Source organism: Sus scrofa, chromosome 8 (assembly GCF_054392235.1).
Source record: "Sus scrofa isolate SSC_HxYL_T2T_F1_AM1 chromosome 8, Sscrofa_HxYL_maternal_Yorkshire_Landrace_v2.0, whole genome shotgun sequence".
Taxonomy (NCBI): domain Eukaryota; kingdom Metazoa; phylum Chordata; class Mammalia; order Artiodactyla; family Suidae; genus Sus; species Sus scrofa.
Window position 1 is genome coordinate 131,884,329 of NC_139390.1, and position 21,455 is coordinate 131,905,783.

A 21,455-nucleotide genomic window follows, 5' to 3' on the forward strand; every position below is an offset into this window, starting at 1 on the left:
GTATATAATGAACTTCTTTGCAGAACAGATACCGATTCACAGACCTTGAAAAACTTACAGTTTCTAAAGGAGACCGGTTGGGGGGTGGAGTGGGGGATGGGCTAGAGATTTGGAATGGAAATGCTATAAAATTGGGTTTTGATGATTGCTGTACAACTATAAGTAATAAAATTCACTGAGTTAAAAAAAAACAAAAAAACGAAGAAGCTCAACATTAAAAAAAAATATGTATTTAAGGGGGCAGGGGTGAATAGGAAGACAGAAAGGTAGACAATCTGTATTTATTTGTGGAAAATGGTCCTAAAAGAAAGCTAGTGTAGGGATGCAAAAGATAAGGTCTAAAGAAATGGAAGTTTCTGGTCAAAAATCTGTTAATTTTGGAGAAGTGGAATTTTGTTTTAAGATGTAAAGGACTCTTCTGTACTCTATGATCTGCTAGGCTGTCAAGTGGGAGGGAATAACCTTCTAGTGAAGGTTAGAAAGGCAGTTAGTTTGCAGTTGGAAGATTATCATAGAAAATCCTTGCAAAATAAATTTAATTTGGGAGGGTGTGAGAATCTATATAAACACAGATCTATATAAACACAAAGAGTTTTTCAAGACTATGCTCTACTTTTTTTTTTTTTTTTTTTTTTTTTTGGTCTTTTTGCCATTTCTTGGGCCGCTCCTGCGGCATGTGGAGATTCCCAGGCTAGGGGTCTAATTGGAGCTGTAGCCACCGGCCTACACCAGAGCCACAGCGGGATCCGAGCCACGTCTGCAACCTACACCACAGCTCATGGCAACACCGGATCGTTAACCCACTGAACAAGGGCAGGGATTGAACCCACAACCTCGTGGTTCCTAGTCGGATTCATTAACCACTGCGCCTCAATGGGAACTCCTACTCTTTCTAAGCAACAGGGAGAAAATTAACCATATATTCTCCTAAATAGGATTTCTTTACTGTGACTTTCGAAAATTGTTATTTTTTCATATTTATGGAATTTTACTTCAAAACATATTTCCCAGTTCTACCTTTAAAGAAATGCTGATCATTTACCTAATTTTAATAAAAAAAAGTAATGATCAGACTTTTCAACATATTATATATCTGAGTTATCCACCAAATTTTTTTTTCTTCTCCTTTTTAGAGCCACACCTGCAGCATATGGAAGCTCCCAGGCTAGCAGTCCCATAGGAGGTGCAGCAACTGGCCTCAGCCACCAGCATAGCCACAGCATTGCCAGATCTTGGACGTGTCTGCATCCTACACCACAGCTCACAGCAAGATCCTTAAACTCATATCCAGGGATTGAACCCATATCCTCATGGATAATAGTTGGGTTCATTACCAATGAGCCACAATAGGAACTCTGCTATTCACTAAAATTGTCATTCTTGAGAAAATGTGAATATTAAAAACTAGAACTTTTAAACAGTGACTGAAGAAGCCACTAATTTATTTTCCACTGTGTTTTGGTTGACTTCCCAACTCATCCAAATACAGGGATATCAACTACTTAAACCTACTTCGTAGTACACATACACCATGAAAACAAACTAATAAAAAAGATGAAATAGAAAAATGGTCCAGATAAAACACCAAGTAACATATTTGAGAGAAAATATGAATTTATGCTTACTGTCTTAGAAGAAAACATTCTTCGTATTTCACTGGTGCTACTACTAAACATGTGTGGCATAACAAAATTCAACAGTGACATGAGTTCTAAGAGATTATTCTGCACAGGTGTGCCTGTGAGCAGCAAACGGTTATTTGCCTGTGGACGAAGGTAAATTTTAGATTAGTTTTTTTTTTTTTTTTTTTTAAAGTCACATCCTTTTTGTCTATCCTCCTCAGTAAGGGAGAAAAAAATTTAGAACTATTATTAGTAATGTAACATTCTATAAAGAAAGATAAGTAATTTAGAAAAATTACCATCTATTGCACTTTACAGAAGAATGTAAAACTAAAAGTCTCATTTTATAAGTGGGTAAACTGTGTCCTGACATTACTTTTATGAGGTAATGAAAGAAGACAAATTATATCTAATATTCATAAAGCTTATCCCATAGAACAAAGGTTAGAGAACTGAAGCTCATGAACTAAGGAAAAGCAAAGAATGAATGACACAGGCTGAATGGCCCAAAAAGCATGAAATATTTACCTATCTGGTCATTTACAGGAAAAGACTCCTGGTCTCTGTTATAAAATACTACATAAAATCAAACACATAATATGAATTTTTCTAATTGGAAAAAATTTACAGAACATTCTCTTACATTAATTGTCATAAGGTGCTGGTAGCGGATAGAGCCCATATTCTTCAGCATATGGCCCTCATCAAAAATTGCGTAATTAAGTTTCAAGCGACGAAACAGACTACGATCATCGGAACTGCTGATTGCACAATTGTACCTGTCACCAAAAGAAAAAAACTATCTCTTAAGTTTTTATCTTTAAGAGCATGGATTCAAGTGAGACAATGTTTTATGAAATTATTTTTATTTATATATTTCTAATAGCCAGCACCTAACAGATACCACTAGACACAGCTGGTGCTCAAATAAACACTTGGTATACTATAGGCAATAATTAGGATGTACATGTAACCATGCTGCAAAAGCTGCAACATGTAGTTAAAGGACAATTTATACGTACAACTTCTAACATCTAAAAGAGGCCAATTTGGAAATAATTTATAAGTAATCTGCAAGTGTTACATATTTTGCTTTATGAACTGCTATATTTTAAGAAATAGCAGAAAAAAGGACAGGAAGCTGCAACATTTCTATTAAGAACATTATACTATTTTGTTAAACTAGTAAAGTGAATCCAAGTAGTTAACATCAGCTAAAGTATATATGAAAATGGAGTCCATTTCATTAAGAAAAGATGAATTTTGAATTAATTCTTTTAATCACGACCTCCTGTTAACTAGCAAAAAACTGCAATTAGAGTATTATGCAACAAATTGAGAAATGCCTGAATCTTCATTACAACTCATTCCATGATTTTTGCTGCACAGTTCTTACCATTAACTTTCCTTCATTTTACTACTATTATTTTTTAAACACTTAATAAGAAAAATTAGGTGGCTGCATAAATTTTTTTCTTTGCAATACTTACGTGGTCACAATTACATTGTATTCTTCGTATTTACTATGAATATTATATCTAATCTGTTTACGTTCTTCTTGAGAACCTAGAATTTTAAAAATGATACAAATATTGATTGTATTTATTGTACTTTACTGTGTATTAAGATTTTAAAGAAATTTCCAAAGTTCAAAGCATAATGACATATTCTTACCATAGTAACAGAGCACCTTTAAAGTGGGGCACCATAAATTAACTTCCCTTAACCAGTTATCTACGAAACAAAAGAGGTATTACTTACATCAGCTAGCTGCAACAGGGTATGTGTGTGTAGTGAAATGAATACTAAAATTTAACAAGTTCTACCCAGAAATTATTCTTTTATAAAATAATGCAAGATGATTTTTAAAAATCACATACTTCACAATTTTACTCCTGGTGATTAAAATGATTTTTAGATGGCATCAAAATGAAAAGCAGAGGGCCAACCACTATATTTACCAGTGATTATTAATCTGTAATTTAAAGAGTAGTAGCTTTTTTTTTTTGGTTATGTGCATACACACCAAATGTTTAATTATAATTTTTTTCCTTTTTATGGCTGCACCCAAGGCATATGGAAGTTCCCAGGCTAGAGATCAAATTGGATCTGCAGCTGCCAGCCTACACCACAGCCACACCAATACCAGATCAAAGCCATATCTTTGAGTTAATGCTGCAGCCTGTGGCAACGCCGGATCCCTAATCCACAGAGCGAGGTCAGGGATCAAACCCGAATCCTCAGGAGACTACATCGGTTTCTTAATCCACTGAGCCACAATGGGAACTCCTAATTTTAAATTTAAAAGCAGTAGTTTCTCTTAAATTAGTTACTAATTAAAATAATCTAAAAGTATTATGAAAACAAATGATTTCTCAAATGGCACTCGATCTATATTAATTTAAAGCTGAATAACTGATTTATCTTGAAGTTATTTTCTTTCAAAAGACTTCCAATACAATCAAACACATATGTATACATATAAACAAAGGCAAAGGAAAGGGTAAGGAATCACAGAAATTAATATTCACCTCCAAAAACTAAGAGATCACACACACACAGTTTTTCTCCTTATATAAACCACTACCAGTCAAGTACAGTTGTCGACAGTATTACAAACCTATAGTTGATGCCGGAACAACGATCAAATGAGGACCTTTATTACCCTCCTGATAGAGGTAGGCCAGGAAGGCAATGGCTTGAATAGTTTTTCCTAGGCCCTAAAATTAAAAATTTAAGAGACAATACATCAAATTTAAAACAAACAAAAAACCTAAATATTGGGAAAAATAATATCTCTGGTATTACTTATGATTCCCTATAATGCAACAGAGAATTTCTACTACATTCTTAGTTCTCAATAACACATAATACAGATGATATTACAACTTAATTAAAAAAAATTTTTTTTTCCCGCCACACCTGTGGCATGCAGAAGTTCCCAGGCCAGGGATCGAACTTGAGCCACAGCAGTGACAATGCCAGATCCTTAACACTTAGGCCACCAGGGAACCCTCAGTACAATTTAATGAGTGGAATGTATCTAAACTGCTATTTAATATGTGATACACATTAATATGGAAGACTTCCACTTGCATGTAAAGGACATAATTCTGGTAACTGTTAATATAAAGAAAATACTTAATTCACGATGGATGGAGATGGTGTTTCAATGACTAATTGGAGTTGAGTATATACCTCTATTACCCAGCAATTTTACGCCTAAAAATATATTCAAGAGACATGAGAGCATATGTCCACTAAAAGACTTGGGTAAGAATATTGATGTAGTTTTATTATAGTGCCGCATACTGGAAATAATAAAAATTGCCATCAATGGAAGAATGGATAAACAAATTGTAGTGTAGAGTATTTATACTATGAACTACCACTCACCAATAAATGAAACCCAAACTACTGATACATGCAAGAATATAGATGAACCTTAGTAACTTTACTAAACACGAAATGAATCAGAAACCTTGATTTTACCCCCTGCCTCAAATTTACATGTTGAATCCCTAACCTCTAATAATGTTAAGTCTTATTTGGAGATAGAGCCTTTAAGGAGATTAGTAAAGTTACATAGGGTCATAAGGGTGAGGACCCAATCACTGTGTTAAAAGAAGAGAAAGAGACACTAAGGATGTTTACGCATAGAGAAAAAGCCATGTGAGGACACTCAAGGCAGCATCTGCAAGCCAAAGAGCAGCCTCAGGAGAGCTCAAACCTGCCAACACCTTGATTTTAGACTTCCAGCCTCCCCAGGTGTGAGAAATACATTTCTCTTCAAGTTATTTTGTCTTTAGTATTGTGTTACAGCAGCCCTAACAGACACTAACTTACTTATCATAAATATTGTACTTTACAGGTTATAAACACAGTTTCACACAATATACCTCATTTGATACCAAATATAATCTTAACGTACAGGAATTACTTGTTTTATTAATATTGATTCTGATGAGACTGGGTCATTTGGCAAGGATAAGACAGCCCATGAAAGGCACAGTTGGGACCCAAAACCCCGATTTGATTCCCAAGTTCAGTTTCCACAATGGTACTGTTCTATATTTGATACGTATTTTCTAACCTTTTTTTCCGGTTGCACCCATGAGGTGCAGGAGTTCCTGGGCCAGGCATCAGACTGCACCACAGCAGCAAGGTGAGTCATGGCAGTGACAATGGGATCCTTAACCCGCTGCATCACCAAGGAACTCTAACTTCTAACTATTTTGAAATCCTATATATACATTATTCACTTTTCCATAAGATAAAGAGCATCTTTGTTTTAACGACAGCATGACCAATGGGTGGGAATTATCTTAAAATACTAAAGATTATTTTACTAGAAGCCAACTAGCGAACAAAGATGATTATCTTTGTTGATTTTTATTTTGGAGATCTAATACACAATGAATACATATGCATTCAATAATACGTAATATGTATATGTATAAATAAATTTTCTCCACTGAAGAAAATTCATTTTTAATAAACACTTTTTAAAAAGTATAGCTGGAGGAAGGAAGGAAAAGGTTAGATTAATGGTCACATTTCTACATGACAATACCTGGACTTTGGGCTGTAATGAACTTTCTAAGCTTAGCTTCAAGTAAAATGTGATTTGGAAAAGAAGAGAAACTCAGAGACATCTAATAAATGTAAAAAGGCTGAAATGATGGTAATGATAAATGAATGTATAAGTACCGACAAGGACAAATATCTATGGTGGATTTCAAAGGTACCAAAAGAAAACCACATACAGTAAAATCTCATTTAGTATAACATATGCATACACACACTTGCAGAAGAAAATAATCTGGAAAAACACACACCAAAATTGTACTTATTTTAAGGCTGTACAATTATGGGTGATTTTGTTTTCTTTATATTTTTATCAACATATAATTTTCAAAACACGTATCTTTATTAATTTGATGATGAGAAAGACAAATCCTGTTTTCATTTCTGAGAGAGAAGTAAGGAGGTTTGATCTAAGATAAAAAATAGAAAACAGTGAGAAGTGAGAGGAGTTATAAGACACTTCGGTAGGAGCACTAAACTAATAAGGACAAGGGGAATTTTCATTTTTTAAATAACAGAAAAGGTGCCTTTTAATGATAAATCCTAGAAATAGAGGACTGCTTACCATTTCATCTGCCAAAATGCCATTAAGTCCATGTTTATGTACCAATGCCAGCCAATTCAAACCAACCTTCTGATAGGGCTTGAGTGACAAACTGGTAAAGAGAAAGTTACCAAATGTTATAGATTTATACTTCTATGAGTTTTTCTACTAGGTTTCTGAGAAAAGGTTTATTAGGTTTACAATCACACCAAAGCTAAAGTAGCTAGGTCTAGTCTTACCTTTGAACATACTGTTGAAAGCTACTTATATTTACTTAAGAAAATGAACCCAGAACATAACACATTTTTAAAAATCTCAAACTTTATTTTGTACTGGTTGATTTACTTCTGGCACTAAGAATTAAAAAATATTTTCATATTCAGTCATAATGTAATGCTACCAAATTAATTCCATAAATGATTAGAATATTAACTATAACATTATTACTAAGCTAATATTTATACTAAAAAATTATACTGTACTAATTTGAATATCAGCATACTAAGAACTTGAAGTATTAAAACAGAAACGTAAGTGTAATTTGCTACTTTGCTTGAATGATTTAATAAATAAACACTTTACAAATGAATGCAAATCACATCCAATGTCACTGGTATGTATAATTCCGGAGCATGTATACATGTGCATGTTTATGTTTGAACTATGTGTACACGTAAATTTGCTAGGCATGGAAAAGTTCCAGTGAGTCAAAAGCAGCAGGTAAGTGTCAAAAATCTTATTTAACCTGTAAACACATAAACAAACTAATCCCTGGGAGTAACTTGCTTGGAAGATAACATGGAAGGGTCATAATAGACAGAAAACAACAATTTTTTTCTGAAAGTTCAAGTGGTTAAAAACGAGTATCAAATTAACCATACACCAATAAAACTTTTAAAAAATGAACAGCACTTATTTACTGAACATCTATTATATTCAGATATACAAAGATATCATTTTCAAGAATCACCTCAGTCTTCTAATATTCAATAAAGGTGGCTATTATAATTTTAACAGATGAAAAAACCTAAGGCTCAATAATCTCCCTGAAGTTGCATAGCTACAAAGTCTTATGCCTAAGATTTTAACTCAGTCTATCTCATTCAAAAGCTTATTTTTATACTCACTAGAACAGGATATGCCCCATATTAACATGAAAACCTAGGACAAGGCCATGCTTCCCACTCTCCAGCTTTTATTCTATCCCCTTAATTTCCTGTTATATACACCCTATCTGCACATGGGCAAAGGGTCTGGAAATAGCTATGGGTATGATAAAATGGTTAAGAGGTCAAATTCTGAAATTAAAAAAAGGGGTCAAAGAGGTGGAGGAGAAAGATATCCATCCTAAATCAGAATCTACTTTTCAACTATAGGATGTGAAATCTGTAAAACATTTCTCATTTGAAAAAAATTACAAGTATAGGCAGGAAAAATCAGCAGTATTATAGAAGTCTTTACAGTTCATTTAAAAAATGTCTTAGCCTTCTTGGCCAGTACTATTTCTACGCTATGACAAAAATAATAATAAATAGAACATATTTCATAGATTAATTTTCAGATCCAAATAAAATAGTATACTGGTGGTGAGAGTAAATGCTAACATTGGAATTCTAGAACTCTGCTATGGGCTACACATGCATTATTATTATATTTAACCTCCATTAAAAAGCAGAAAATATTATCATCACCCTCATTTATAGATGAGAAGTGCTCTGAGATTCTGAGAGGCTAAGTAACATGCCCTAGGTCACAGCTAACCAAATCCATGCCTGCAGTGGCACGAAGCAGGATTCAATCCCGGTCTGATCCAGAGCTCAGCCCTTAATCAATAAACAGCAAACATGGAAAGATTCTCTCTTTCTGACCCACCCACTCTATGGTTAAACTTCCTATTTTAAAATAGAATTCTCCGTATTTTTGGAGTCCTTCCTAATGCCTCAGTCATCCCCTACACATTAAGGTTCACCTTCCATGAAAATGACAAAACATGATAAGGCAGGCATATTATATCACTTGTAAATGCATCCAAGAGCCAATATGCTATTCCAATGTAAAACTATCACAAATAGAGAAGAAATATTCTTAAAAAGAAAATACTGAATTTCTATATCACCAACACATGTTGAGAAATAAGTCTAACTATTAAAATATTCTTCACTATACATAAAATTCTAAAGAGTGATGAGGAAATCCTGAGAAGTATCTACTACACTGAATTTTTCACTGAATTCAAATTGTTTCATCCACGTTCAAAAAGCAGCTGTTCTGTCAGGACATTAAATAACCTTTGTTACACTGAAATATTTATTTTAAATATCTGTGTGTATGTGTGTGTGTGTGTGTGCTCTTCTGCTAGATTTATCTAAATTACAAGTTACTTTCTGTTGTTTAGTATCGTAATACTACTGCCCGTAACATATTCTTCTTTTGGAATGCACAAGGATCAGTAAAAACGCAGTTTTGCAAATACCTTTCTAATTCACTTGTTAAGACAAACTTTTAAAACAGGGCAGCTATCTTCTTCTAGCAGGTTCTAATATTTAGATGCTATACAATCATACTTTCCATTAATTCTGACATCCTATAGTTTTCTAAAAATTTTCCTGACTGCATATGAACACTAGCCTCTAGTTTACAGATAAGAATTAACTTGCTCAGGGTTATCCAAAAGCTAAGTGATCTCTTTTTAATAGGGAACTATAATTTTTTTTTTTTTTTTTTTTTGCTTTCTAGGGCCACACTTGTGGCATGTGGAGGTTCCCAGGCTAGGGGATGAATTGGAGCCATAGCTGCCAGCCTACACAACCACAGCAACGCCAGATCTGAGGCACGTCTGTGACCTACACCAGAGCTCACAGCAACACCCGATCCTTAACTCACTGAGCGAGGCCAAGGATCGAACCCACAATTTCATGGTTCCTAGTCAGATGCATTTCCACTGTGCCACAATGGGAACTCCTATAAATATCTTTAAATTGAAGGTTTTCTTACTTCCCAATAAGGAAAAAAAAAAAAAAAAACTTTTAAGATTTTCTGATGCCATGAAAGAAAATGTGGCAGCATGCTATTTTTAAGTTAACCTATTTTGTTAGGGGGAAAAAGAAATCCTTCCAGTTACTATAATTTCTTTTCAGTGGAAAAATTAAACAGGGTTTAAATTTCCTGTCAGAGAACTAGTAGCAAAATCATTTTGGAAGGTGAGAAAGGCCTGAAATAGAAAAGTGGGGAATGTACAGTGTGCTAAATTTAAGTTTAAAATGTAGAAATAGGAGTTCCCATTGTGGCTTTGCAGAAATGAATTTGACTATCATCCATGAAGGCGCAGGTTCCATCCTTGGCCCCGCTCAGTGGGTTAAAGATCCAGCATTGCCATGAGCTGTGGTGTAGGTCACAGACACGGGTCGGATCCTGCGTTGCTGTGGCTGTGGTGTAGGCTGGCAGCTACAGCTCCAACTGGACCCATAGCCTGAGAACTTTCATATGCAACAGGTACGTCCCTAAAAAAAAGAAAAAAAAGAAAAAAAATTTAATTAAATAAAATGTAGAAATGGAGTTCCCGTCGTGGCACAGTGGTTAACGAATCTGACTAGAAACCATGAGGTTGTGAGTTCAACCCTTGGCCTTGCTCAGGGGGTTAAGGATCAGGCATTGCCATGAGCTGTGGTGTAGGTCGAAGACGTGGCTCAGATCCCGAACTGCAGTGGCTCTGGTATAGGCTGGCAGCTACAGCTCCGATTAGACTGCTAGCCTGGGAACCTCCATATACCATGGATGCGGCCCTAGAAAAGGCAAAAAGACAAATAAAATAAAATGCAGAAATAAGAGGGTTAGAGAATCTTTTTGAAGTAGTTCATATGAAACAGATTAGGGGTGCTAGTTGACTAAAAATTTATGTCCTTTAAGTATGACATGACTGCTGTAAACCGTACCACAATAATAGTTTGTACTAATAGTAGCATCCAAACTATTAAAATATTTACATCACAGTTCTGTGAATTAGTTAAGTCACACCTGCAATACTGATTTGCATTCATATCACTGTCAAAGGGTTCACAGCAACTGTTTAGGAACAGGATACAGAACCTCCCTGTCAAGCTGAGGATGAGCAAGATCAGAAGAACCATGGCAGGTTTAGCCCAGAAAAAGGCAGGATGTGCACAATTATTATTTTATACTAAACATGTGGGAAATCTTTTCAGTTAAAACAGTTTAAAGCTGATAAATTTTAGATAAATTGCTAATGCCCAAGTGACAGCTATATCTAAGATAGGAATAAAACAGGAGAAATAATTATTTTTTCTTTTCCCTCACTGTATTATATTTTAACTTTAGCTAATTTTAGTTTTGACATTTTAAAATAAAGTTTATGAAAGTAAGAGTTTTGAGATACACGTGGGAATTTTTTTTCCCTTTCAAAGATTTATTTTTAACACAGTATGTATGCATTTATCTCTAAAAGGCTATTTTTCTTCTTATAATTCTTAAAAACTTCTATAAGAAAACAGTTAATATAATTTTGCTTCAAAATAAACTATATATAACAAAGAATTTGTTCTGTTAAGCAAAAACATAACAGCTTATTCATCAGGATAGTTTAACATTTTCCTCTGTATTAATAAATCCTTTCCCAAGGCAAGGAAAGTACTTTAAATGTTTCTATACTAAGCAGCCATTATGCTTGGCCAGTATATCAAATAAAAATGTACGAATTGCTTGTGTGACTTACTTTGGCTAAAAACAAAAACCAAGACAACAAATTTCACCCCCTAAAAGTACATTTAAATAGACTCTAAAGAGACTATTTTACATAAATTTTCAGAAGCTGTACTTCGGACTAGATCCCATAAGAACCTTAAAAAAAAAAAAAAAAACCCAATATATTTTTCTCATCTGTTAAATATTTCATTAAAAAAAAAAAAAAAAAAAAAAAAACCTCAGTCTAATGGAAAAGGATAGTTTTATTACCTGATCACACTAGTTACAAGTAACAGGACTTTGTGGATGTGGGTTTAAGAGAGAAATTTTTTAAGTGATGCAATAAAGCACTTGATTTTTTAAAATCCAAATTATGATAAAGTAGACTCAACTGGGTAAGCCTTGTAGAGTGAAGAACTCCCCATATCCAATGCTGTAGAACAAGAAGGAGCAGCTCCAACTACACTTTTAGGAGATGAATTTGCTGACATGGCCATAGTTCTTTCTATGCAACAGAGAAAAGAGCTTCTTTGTGGGAACTGCATCACGTTTCCCTACACCATCCCATAGCACCCTAGAAGGGCACAGAAAAGATTGTAACTTACTATGAAAGGCCAGTAACCATATCCTGATTTTTTTTCATATCTTGAATTTTAATTAATCAATGATCAGCAAATATGCTTTGATCATTAACTTAGAAAAATAAGTATATAAAGTATATAAAGTTACCAACTAAGGTAATTAATTTTAATGAGACCCTAATGCTGCTAATTTTATTAAATACCTATCAGAAATAATCTGAACAAAAATAACCCATTTGAAAAACACTGCAGAGTATGGATATACTAGATTTCATTCAAATTAGTCTCTCTGATTTTAGAAACTTCGATTGTTTGCATGTTTTTGCCTCTATATGTATTACCATAGTAAACGATTTTTTTTTCCCCTGCACCTGTGGCACATGGAAGTTCCTGGGCCAGGGATCAAATCCAAGCCACAGCTGCAACCTATACCACAGGTGCAACAACGCCAGATTAACCCGCTGCCCTACAGTGGGAACTCCCACAGTAAACAATTTCACACATTTTTAAAAAAGGAAGTATTCTGAACAGTTCTGAGTTCCAAGACCACTTTAAAAATAAACTTTTAAAAGAAGTTCAAAACAACCCCCCACCCAGTATCACAACATTATGCAAAACAGGGATGTTCACAATTAAAAAATGCCATTTTAATATGTTCTGGCTATTGGACAATTTTTTTTGTGAAAATAATTCAGTCTTTATTTTTTGCAAGAATTCCGACAAGGTATTTGAAAGCAGCAGTTTGGGAAATACACTTTTTATAAATATACTTATTGTAATTTTTCTTTATATAATCTATTTAATAAAGGTGTCCTTTTCATTATATGTTTTTAACTCAAAAAGATTTAAAAAGTTGAGCTTTTGAAAGCATTTAAAACATTTAATCACATACACAGGATACTTTAATCATTTCACTTATGATTACAAAGACATTGAATTAAGACAAATTTTTACACTGATACAATTTAGCAGCTGACTCTTTGAAGTACTAAATTAAGTAAAGAGGGAGCTAAAACTACCTTCTCAGTTTCTGTGACTATATATGAAATTATCTGACAAGGAAAACACCAGTTTTGTAAGACTGTAACATTTCCTCCCTCTAATTTACAATGTGATAATGAAGTAAAAAATATCCTGATTGAGGGGGTGCAGATCAATGAAAAACATTTCATATAGCACTTATGTGATGTTTATAGGATACCTTGGGTTTCCCTTTTAACACTAATTTTCCTATCACTTCCACATCACTTCCCTACGACACAATATAAAAATAAACTCAACAAGTTTATACAAGTGACATAAAACAATGACTAGGTGCATATAAACATTACCTCTGATTTAGAATAGAGGGTTGCTCTATGTTCCATCCACCCCCATTTCCAGTGAGCATGGTAACTTGTTTTGTCAATTTATTTGAAATGTCTTCGCATTTGTTCATCAGCCTTATGACGACATCTCTTTCTTGGATCAGTGTTTTACAGTGCCATATCAAATCTTCTGATAAGCCATTCGTTTTGGACATCTTTGTGAACTACAGTATGAAAAGAACAATAATTTAATGGTTCAGATCTGATAAATAGAGAGCCAATCTCAATTTCTTTCTTTGTGAAACTTCTTGTGAGGGAAAAAAATTTAATTTAAACTTTAACTGATGACCTTAGTGAAGTATGAAGAGAATCTGTATCTGCATTCTCAGGTTTCACTTTGATTAAGTCCTACCGTCACCTCAAACTCATCATGTTGAAATAAAATATATCTTTCTCCTCAAAATGCACAGTCCCAAGTTTGTTACTCTGACACTGGTAGCTATTCTCTCATAGGAGAAACTCTTAAGTAATTGTTAATGACTCCTATCAAGAGGAAAAATAAATTTCATGGGCACTTTTCACAAGGATATTTAATTTTAATTCTAATTCTAATTCCACAGAAAACACAACCAGAAAATCCCAGAGTGGGAAGCTCTTTTAACTGAAACCAGTACCTCTTACTTCCGAACTAGGTTCTGACCTACTAAATTGCTCTTTGAGTCAAAACAAGTCTTTCTGATTTATTACTGATTACTCTAAAAGGACTTTCAGATCCTAGATGAGTAGAAAACTACAATGATTTCTTAACATTTCACTAATAACATATACAACAGCCGACATTTTAAAAGAGACAAACAATTGAATGGGCATTTACTTTATTTCAATCCTTAGACTTCCCAACTTGAGGCCACTTAAGGTGGGCTGCTAGAAAATGTCAAAATTGGGATTCAAAACCAGATCATCTAGCTCCACTGCATTATTGTAGGTAATTCCTAGCAGGAATTTACAAAACCAAGCAAATAAATAAAGAGGCATGAAAGGAAATCAGAAACAAGATATCCAACACAAGAGAGAAAAACAAGATTCCTCAGGATGTTAGGGAAATGAGATCCCATATCACAGCTGATCAGCTGGCCTATAATGGAACTAGTCCAAACCAGAGTAGGTCATAAGAATCCAGAAGAGACTTCAAGAAGATGAAACTGATAAAATATCTGAAGTATCTAAAAACTGAGTGGAAATTTAGAAAATTAGGGAAGAGTCTGACGCTAAAGTAATGAGTATAGAAAAGAGGAAACCCAACGTAACTAACAACCAGAGAAAACAAAATGCTGAGCAAGGAAAAAAAGTTACGCAGTACACTACATGGCACAGCTATGGACGGCATTTGCATAGTCTAACAACAGAGATCCTAAAAAATGATTTTTTAAAGTATCGCATTATTCACCTATTTTACGGACTGGGAAGTGGGAAATGGGCATGTGAGATGAGTTAGATAAGAAGACAGCTAATCCTACTGTAATGTTATAGTGTCTATGTCATGTCAATAGAGAAGGCCTGCAACTGAAATAGTTTTAAAAAGCATTATGTTTATATTACCGAGAAATATGGTAGTGGTAAGAATCAGAAGAAAAGTGGAAGCCGTTATCTGCAGTACCAGAAGTAGACTGCGGAAGGGGGTAGATATGGATTTTCATTCAGGGACAACAAGCCCGTAGAATTATTTAACTTGGTAATCTAAATATATACATAAGTAATAAAAAAAAAATCAAACCATTAAAAAGAACCCAATACTTAATTCCATATCCTCATTAGGTGTACGTGAGGGCAGGGAACATAAGTGTCTGCCCTTAAAGAAAGGTCTAAGAACACTCCATTGTTACATGACTATTTTCTGAAGACAAAATGCATTTAACAATCCTGGTAAGTTACTAAGCTTCGCTAAAGAAAGATTTAAGAAATACAAATTACACTGTAAATGTAGGATCTACAAGTAAATCCAAAGTTATTGATAAGCATACAAAATATGATCCTGTTCACAAAATAGGAAATATATAAACATATACATAAAACAGTTAGATGCTCAATGAAGTCTTAAGTGATGGGAATCTTTGGCAAAATCTGGGCTAAACTTGACTTTCTTTGTTCTTACATGTTCAATTTTAGACAAATCAAATCATTCTTCAAAAAAAGGATAAAACTATTTTCTCAGATGGAAGGAAACAATTAACTGCTACTTACTGTACAGCTACACGAAAAAAAAAGAGCATGGCCCTGGTTACTCTCTCTTGATTAAAAAGTCAAGTATTACTTTAAGGCCTTTATACCGTTCGAAAACAGCCAGAAACTGAAGTACCTATCTCTTGCCACCATGTGTCACTCTTGGAGAACAAATAATTTTAAAGTTCTTCAGGGAGGGGGAAGCTGTTTAAAGGGAGGGGAAACTCCTTAAATTTAAAGGAGATTTAATTATTCACCTAAAAAGTAATATTCTTGAGGACAGGGTCCTAATCTAATCATTACTACCTCACAGCTTAGGAAGTACTCAAATGCATTTATAGTTTTTAAGTAAGTATTTATCAAACTTATAAATATGAAAATAAAGCCTAAACATCTTAATCACAGACTTACTGAAGCCACCCTGTCAGGAAACAGCAGGCATTACAATGTTTGCATGACAAATTCAGACAGACATTTTGCAGCAACCACATGGAAAACCAAGCAGAAAAGAAAACCTGTGGTCTAGGTTACTAGCAGATGGGAGCAACACAAATCCACATGAGCTAAATAAACCTGGGTGGCTTAGTTAACAATCAAAGAAAACTGTATTTATGCTGATCTAAATGTTAAGGAAGTAAATGCATATACGAAAAGCTTTTAGGTTAAGCTATTTATGAGTGAGCTACTCATGAATCTTGTTTTGGTCAGTACACACCACAATTCTGACTGAAATATACGGAGGCAAATAAGAGTATCGTAGACATGATAGCCCCCTACGCTACTCCGCACAAAGCTAGATAAAAATTAAGTAAGGGGCTGGTGAACTGATGCCATCAAAAGCATAAAATCTGGCAATAAATAATCCCAGTTTTACCCCATTAACAGTACCTGTCTTTGAACTAATGACATTTTGGCTGGTTATATTTCCAAAGTCTACATGACTTAGTGATGTAGTTTCTTACCATAGACATGTCCTTTACTATTAAGTAGAAAAAGAAGAGGAATAGAAAAATTATGAAGAAAGCCTAACAAACAATATTTAGATTTTGATTTCAAAAAGGGTAATAAAAGTTGCAAACACAAATACTCTTACATAAAGATCTTATTCTGTTAAATGACTAAATTTTCCTCGTGTAAAATAAAGGTGACTAGAATATCTCCGAATATTTTAACTTTTTAAAAGTGTAACTCTCTGACAAAAAAGGTCATAATAAGAATGTAAAATTTTTCAACTTTTGTTTTAAAAGGCACTGCTAATGTAATCTTCACATTCAAATTTTATAATAAAACAGTGAAATACTAATGATTTTTACATTTAACTTACCAATGTTATAGAGACATCTGTTTTAGCAAAAATCATAATTAAAATATATGTGTATGCTTGATCTGTTGGTTCAGTACGCAATGTAATGAAACGAGTTTTAAAGTTCTGCAAAATTCCTCAATCCTTAAGACTTAAGCTTCACATATGTTAAAGTTTCCTAGATATTTGCACACTGTTCTTAATAAAAAATGCCTTGACATTTTCATTAAAGCATGACTGAGGGACATCATTAACATTTTAATTAATTCTCACAGGAATTTCTAAAAACAGTAGCTATGAAAACAAAAGTAAACGTGTTTGTTTCTTTTTGAAGTAGTTCACAGGTACACTGACAAGTTTCTCTGATTAATAGGGAAAGGGTAAATTATATAGTTTAAACCAAAATATATATAATATTGACCTACTTTGATGACTTTAAGATATTAATTGCTCTTTAAAATAAGTCATATTCAAAATTCTAAAGTAACTAAAAGTAGAAGCTTAAGGTCGTAATAAATTAAAAATCAAAGCTTATATACATGACTTGCTAATTTTAACTGTTTCCAAAAACTTACATTTACTAACTTCAGGATAGCAAAGCCCTGTATTTGCTAAACTCAAGTAGCAACTTTGCTTTTTAACTGTTACATAAAATAATCAACATTTAGATGACTGCTTAGCAAAAACAGTCTCTGATTTCAACTTTAAGAAAGGGGGCAAGATGCTATAGGAGGTTTAAGTAGGTAAAGCATAATTTACAAATTCATGTCAAGACTAATTTAAACTATGCCAATTAATTAGTAGGGAAAATATGCTTTCTACATGTTAAGTTGCTGAATATTTTTAAAAGCATCTGGCACATATAACTATGGTATAATTTGCTGTTACTATAAAATATGTGGGCAAGTAGTTACAGTGACTAAACACACTGGTGCAGATAATTGCATTCCTTATTAAATAAATTAGAATCCCGACAAGCCTGAGCAATAACATAGGAGACCATTCAAGATTAAAAGAAAGAAGAAAAGGAAGAAAAGAAGAACAAGAAAGCCCTTCAGCAAATACTTTAACAAGTAAATCACTCAGGCAAAGCCGAACAAGTTTTGAAAGGGCCTGCTTTGACAGATGTTCTCTGGAAAAGCAAAGGCTTTAGGCAAAACGAATGTCTTTATTTTTTTAAAAGCCACAAAATACTAGTAATGTTATTTCCATATTTTTCAAATATTTTAATTAAAAAAAAAACGCAACTTACAACCACTGTTCAACAGGGACCTTCCCTCCCTGCCACCCACTTCAGGATACTTATCAAGGAAACTTAGACTCATACTGATTTTGTCACAAGTATAAAATTAATCACAAAAGCAACTTTATTTCCTAAGTTAGGGAATATAAGTTCCTGAAAATTTATAAAGCATCAAAAGTCACTTCATGTTCTAAAGCTATAAAAAAATATCCATATTGCTTTCACAGCAGGGCCTGCTTATAATTCAAGCTATAAGATTCCACATTTTCACAAAAGTTGAAGGACAACTTAAAAGACAGAGTTCTTCTATTTCTCTGTATGAATAAGATTTGCTGACTAGTGACATTTAGAAAACTCAGAATACAGGTATTTTAAATAAAACTTGTTTATAGGAAATGAAATTCCATAAAATGATCATGCGAAGTGTACTTACCAATGCTCATGCCTTCCCTTCACCTAACGCTTGAATTCTAGGCTTCCACACTTTTCTAGCTTTCCAATTAAAAACGCTGCAGCCTGCTACACTCCATAAAATGGCCGCGTTGTTTAACCAAGAAAAACATGTTAGAGATTGAGCTGTCACTTTTTAAAAAAAATAAAATAAAATAAGCATTTGCTTCCTTTGTGGTGAAGCATAACACACTTAGGCTGGCATTTTGAATCATGGAGCTCCCCTGGACGTTGCTACTGCTCTTCCAGTAGTTGTAGTAAAATTTCTGCCACATTCTTGCTTTCTGCATGGTGTCTCAGCAGTAACAGATCACAACAGGCTAGCAAACGACTCCTTCCTAAATGTAAGCTCTAATTTCTTCTTCTGCAGTGAAATGAACCAAGTTTCTATGCAAAAGAATGAGTGACAGTATGCCCAGCCAATCAGCTTGGGGTTTTTCAGGAAAATCACCCCTTAATTCATTCAAAAGTAGGTCATATGACACTATTTGAAATACTATTGGCTTACAATGAAAGTAATGTTTGACTCTACACAGGCTAAGGCCACCCATCTATGCTTCTCTGGGCTGAAGACACCTTGACTATAAACGGTACTGTGAATTAAACACACATATGCACAGGGGAAAAAAAAAAAGAATGTAGCCTTACCAGAGCTTCCCAACTATTAAAGGGCCGGAGTTCTGTTATCTTCTGAGCCTTTTTCTGAGAACACTGAGGAATCAAAGTAAGTTCACCAATGGAAGCATCCTGAAGGAAGTGAAGAATTTTACCTTTATAGCCATCCTCCATCACTTCTTCACCACTACTGTAGTCCTCATCTAGGGAACTACCGACATCAGAGCCTGAATCATACTCAGAGTCTTCAATAACTCGTTTAGGATTAAAGACATTTTTTTTACGTTTCTTGTTAAAACCATTTTGTGGTTTCATGGAACATTTCTGTTTCAGTTTTGTTTTAGCTGCATTTTTAGGGTAATTCTGACTTCTTGAAGAAACTTCTTTTCCATTTGGAAATTCACTGGGTGAAGCATACTGCATATCTGGGTACAAAGAAAGATAAAAATGACTATATTAGAAAGATACAAAATACAAAGATATAAGACTTCAAATCAGAAAAATATCTAAACCTGCGTATCTTCCTTTTTAAATTGTTAAATCTTGATACATTTTAAAGAGAAATAGTGAAGTAGAATTTGAAGTTACATGAGTTGAAATAATTAGTTTCAAAAACAGGGACCAACTTCCTTTCTAAATGTATAAAATATAAATTCTAATTTTCTAAGAAAGATCCTGAGAATATAAATGGCAGCTGTATATACATAAAGATGTCTCAGATGTTATTTAGCAGCCCCATCCCCAGGCCAAAACTGACACGTGTAGCAAAACAAAGCTCATCCTAAATTAAAACCACCAATGTTATAATTTTTCCCATCACCATCTCCACTAATCTAGGTTCATCATTACTACAAATCATTTAAATACATTATTAAAAAGCACCACTACAGTACCACTAATTAATCTATCGTAAGTCCATAGATTTCTAAGATGCCTGTGATTGAAGGTAAACTGTCGTTATACATGCTAGTAAGAAAATACGAACAATTAATCTGTAACATAATATTATTTAGAAGGTTTATGTTTTACTTAAAGAGCTTTTAGGCTTGCACATTATCATACATTCTTGTACATATGTTAAAAAATAAGCAAAATAATTTGAATAAAGTTTTCTTCAAATTTCTTCACATTCATAATCTTTCCCTTCTGAATCATTTTTTCAGATTCAGAACTGGTGATATTGGTGGCTTTCTTTTCTCCACACAATATCATTCTCTGTACCACAAAGAGCATCTGTTATACAGCATTTCCTAAAATAATTCATTAAAAAAAAAAAACCAACAAAAAACCTAAAGCCGCTGTGTTGGGTTTTTAAATAGCTGGCTTTGCAATTAAGAAAAGCTAGTCTAGGAGTTCCCATACTGGCGCAGTGGTTAACGACCCCGACTAGGAACCATGAGGTTGTGGGTTCGATCCCTGGCCTTGCTCAGTGGGTCGAGGATCCGGTGTTGCTATAAGCTGTGGTGTTGTTTGCAGAAGCGGCTCGGCTCCTGCGTTGCTGTGTCTCTGGCGTAGCCCGGTGGCTATGGCTCCGATTAGACCCCTGGCCTGGGAATTTCCATATGCCATGAGAGCAGCCCTAGAAAAGGCAAAAAGACCAAAAAAAAAGAAAAGCTAGTCTACCTGATTCCTGCTTAAGGATATTACTAAACACGTGATTCAACTCCTCTCTAGTACTTCTCCTCTACCATTTGGTTCCGAAAATTAAGGCTGTCCCACCAGGGGATCAGGGGCTTTCTTCTATGCCAAGGATACCTACCTTGTAAGTTTCTGATACCAGTACTTTGGATACTCATATAAGTGCAGGCTGGAACGTCTACATTACAGTGATTATACGACAACAGCGATTGTAAGCTCTTTCCTGTCTGAGAGCTACTAAAATGTAAAAGAAAATGTTTCTTTTGTACTCAATAAAACATGGGAGTTTAAAAGTAGCCTTAATTATCAAAAAAAGTTAGTCAAATCGAAAAAAAGGTTATTGTTTCATTGTACACTGCAGTAAAGAACAAGCCAAAACTTTCTGGAACTGGTTTCCAACATCTTTTGCAATCCCATTCTCTGATTATTAGGCTAATAGTTTTACTATTTTCTTATACACTAAAATATAGCACATTGGGAAGTATGAATTTTCTATGACAACGTAGAATAGATAATTACCTTGGTCTTCCGCAAACACTTTTAAAGATTCTAAAGCCTCTGTGTACATCCATTCATGTTCCTTGAGTACTTCCCGTAATTCCTAGAAATAAGTCATTGCTCTTTTTGTTAAAAGTCTAAAATTAACA

The 21,455-nt window shown here is 34.1% G+C and overlaps 1 protein-coding gene across 4 annotated transcripts in view; it reads right to left on the bottom strand.

Annotated features, from left to right (window-relative positions):
• The window catches only part of SMARCAD1 (SWI/SNF-related, matrix-associated actin-dependent regulator of chromatin, subfamily a, containing DEAD/H box 1), a 78,830-nt gene that overhangs the window by 14,515 nt on the left and 42,860 nt on the right, over nt 1-21,455 (bottom strand). For 2 of the 4 annotated variants that reach the window (XM_005666984.4, XM_005666985.4), the window contains exons 8-16: nt 21,328-21,409; nt 19,204-19,595; nt 13,364-13,563; nt 6,775-6,865; nt 4,243-4,342; nt 3,297-3,356; nt 3,113-3,188; nt 2,266-2,401; nt 1,626-1,763 (exon numbers count right to left, since the gene is read on the bottom strand). In XM_005666984.4, coding sequence (XP_005667041.1) covers nt 1,626-1,763; nt 2,266-2,401; nt 3,113-3,188; nt 3,297-3,356; nt 4,243-4,342; nt 6,775-6,865; nt 13,364-13,563; nt 19,204-19,595; nt 21,328-21,409 — 1,275 coding nt within the window. Of the gene's footprint in view, nt 1-1,625; nt 1,764-2,265; nt 2,402-3,112; nt 3,189-3,296; nt 3,357-4,242; nt 4,343-6,774; nt 6,866-11,219; nt 12,026-13,363; nt 13,564-19,203; nt 19,596-21,327; nt 21,410-21,455 lie in introns of those variants that run through there. The other 2 variants (XM_084973390.1, XM_084973391.1) reach the window with 1 other exon arrangement.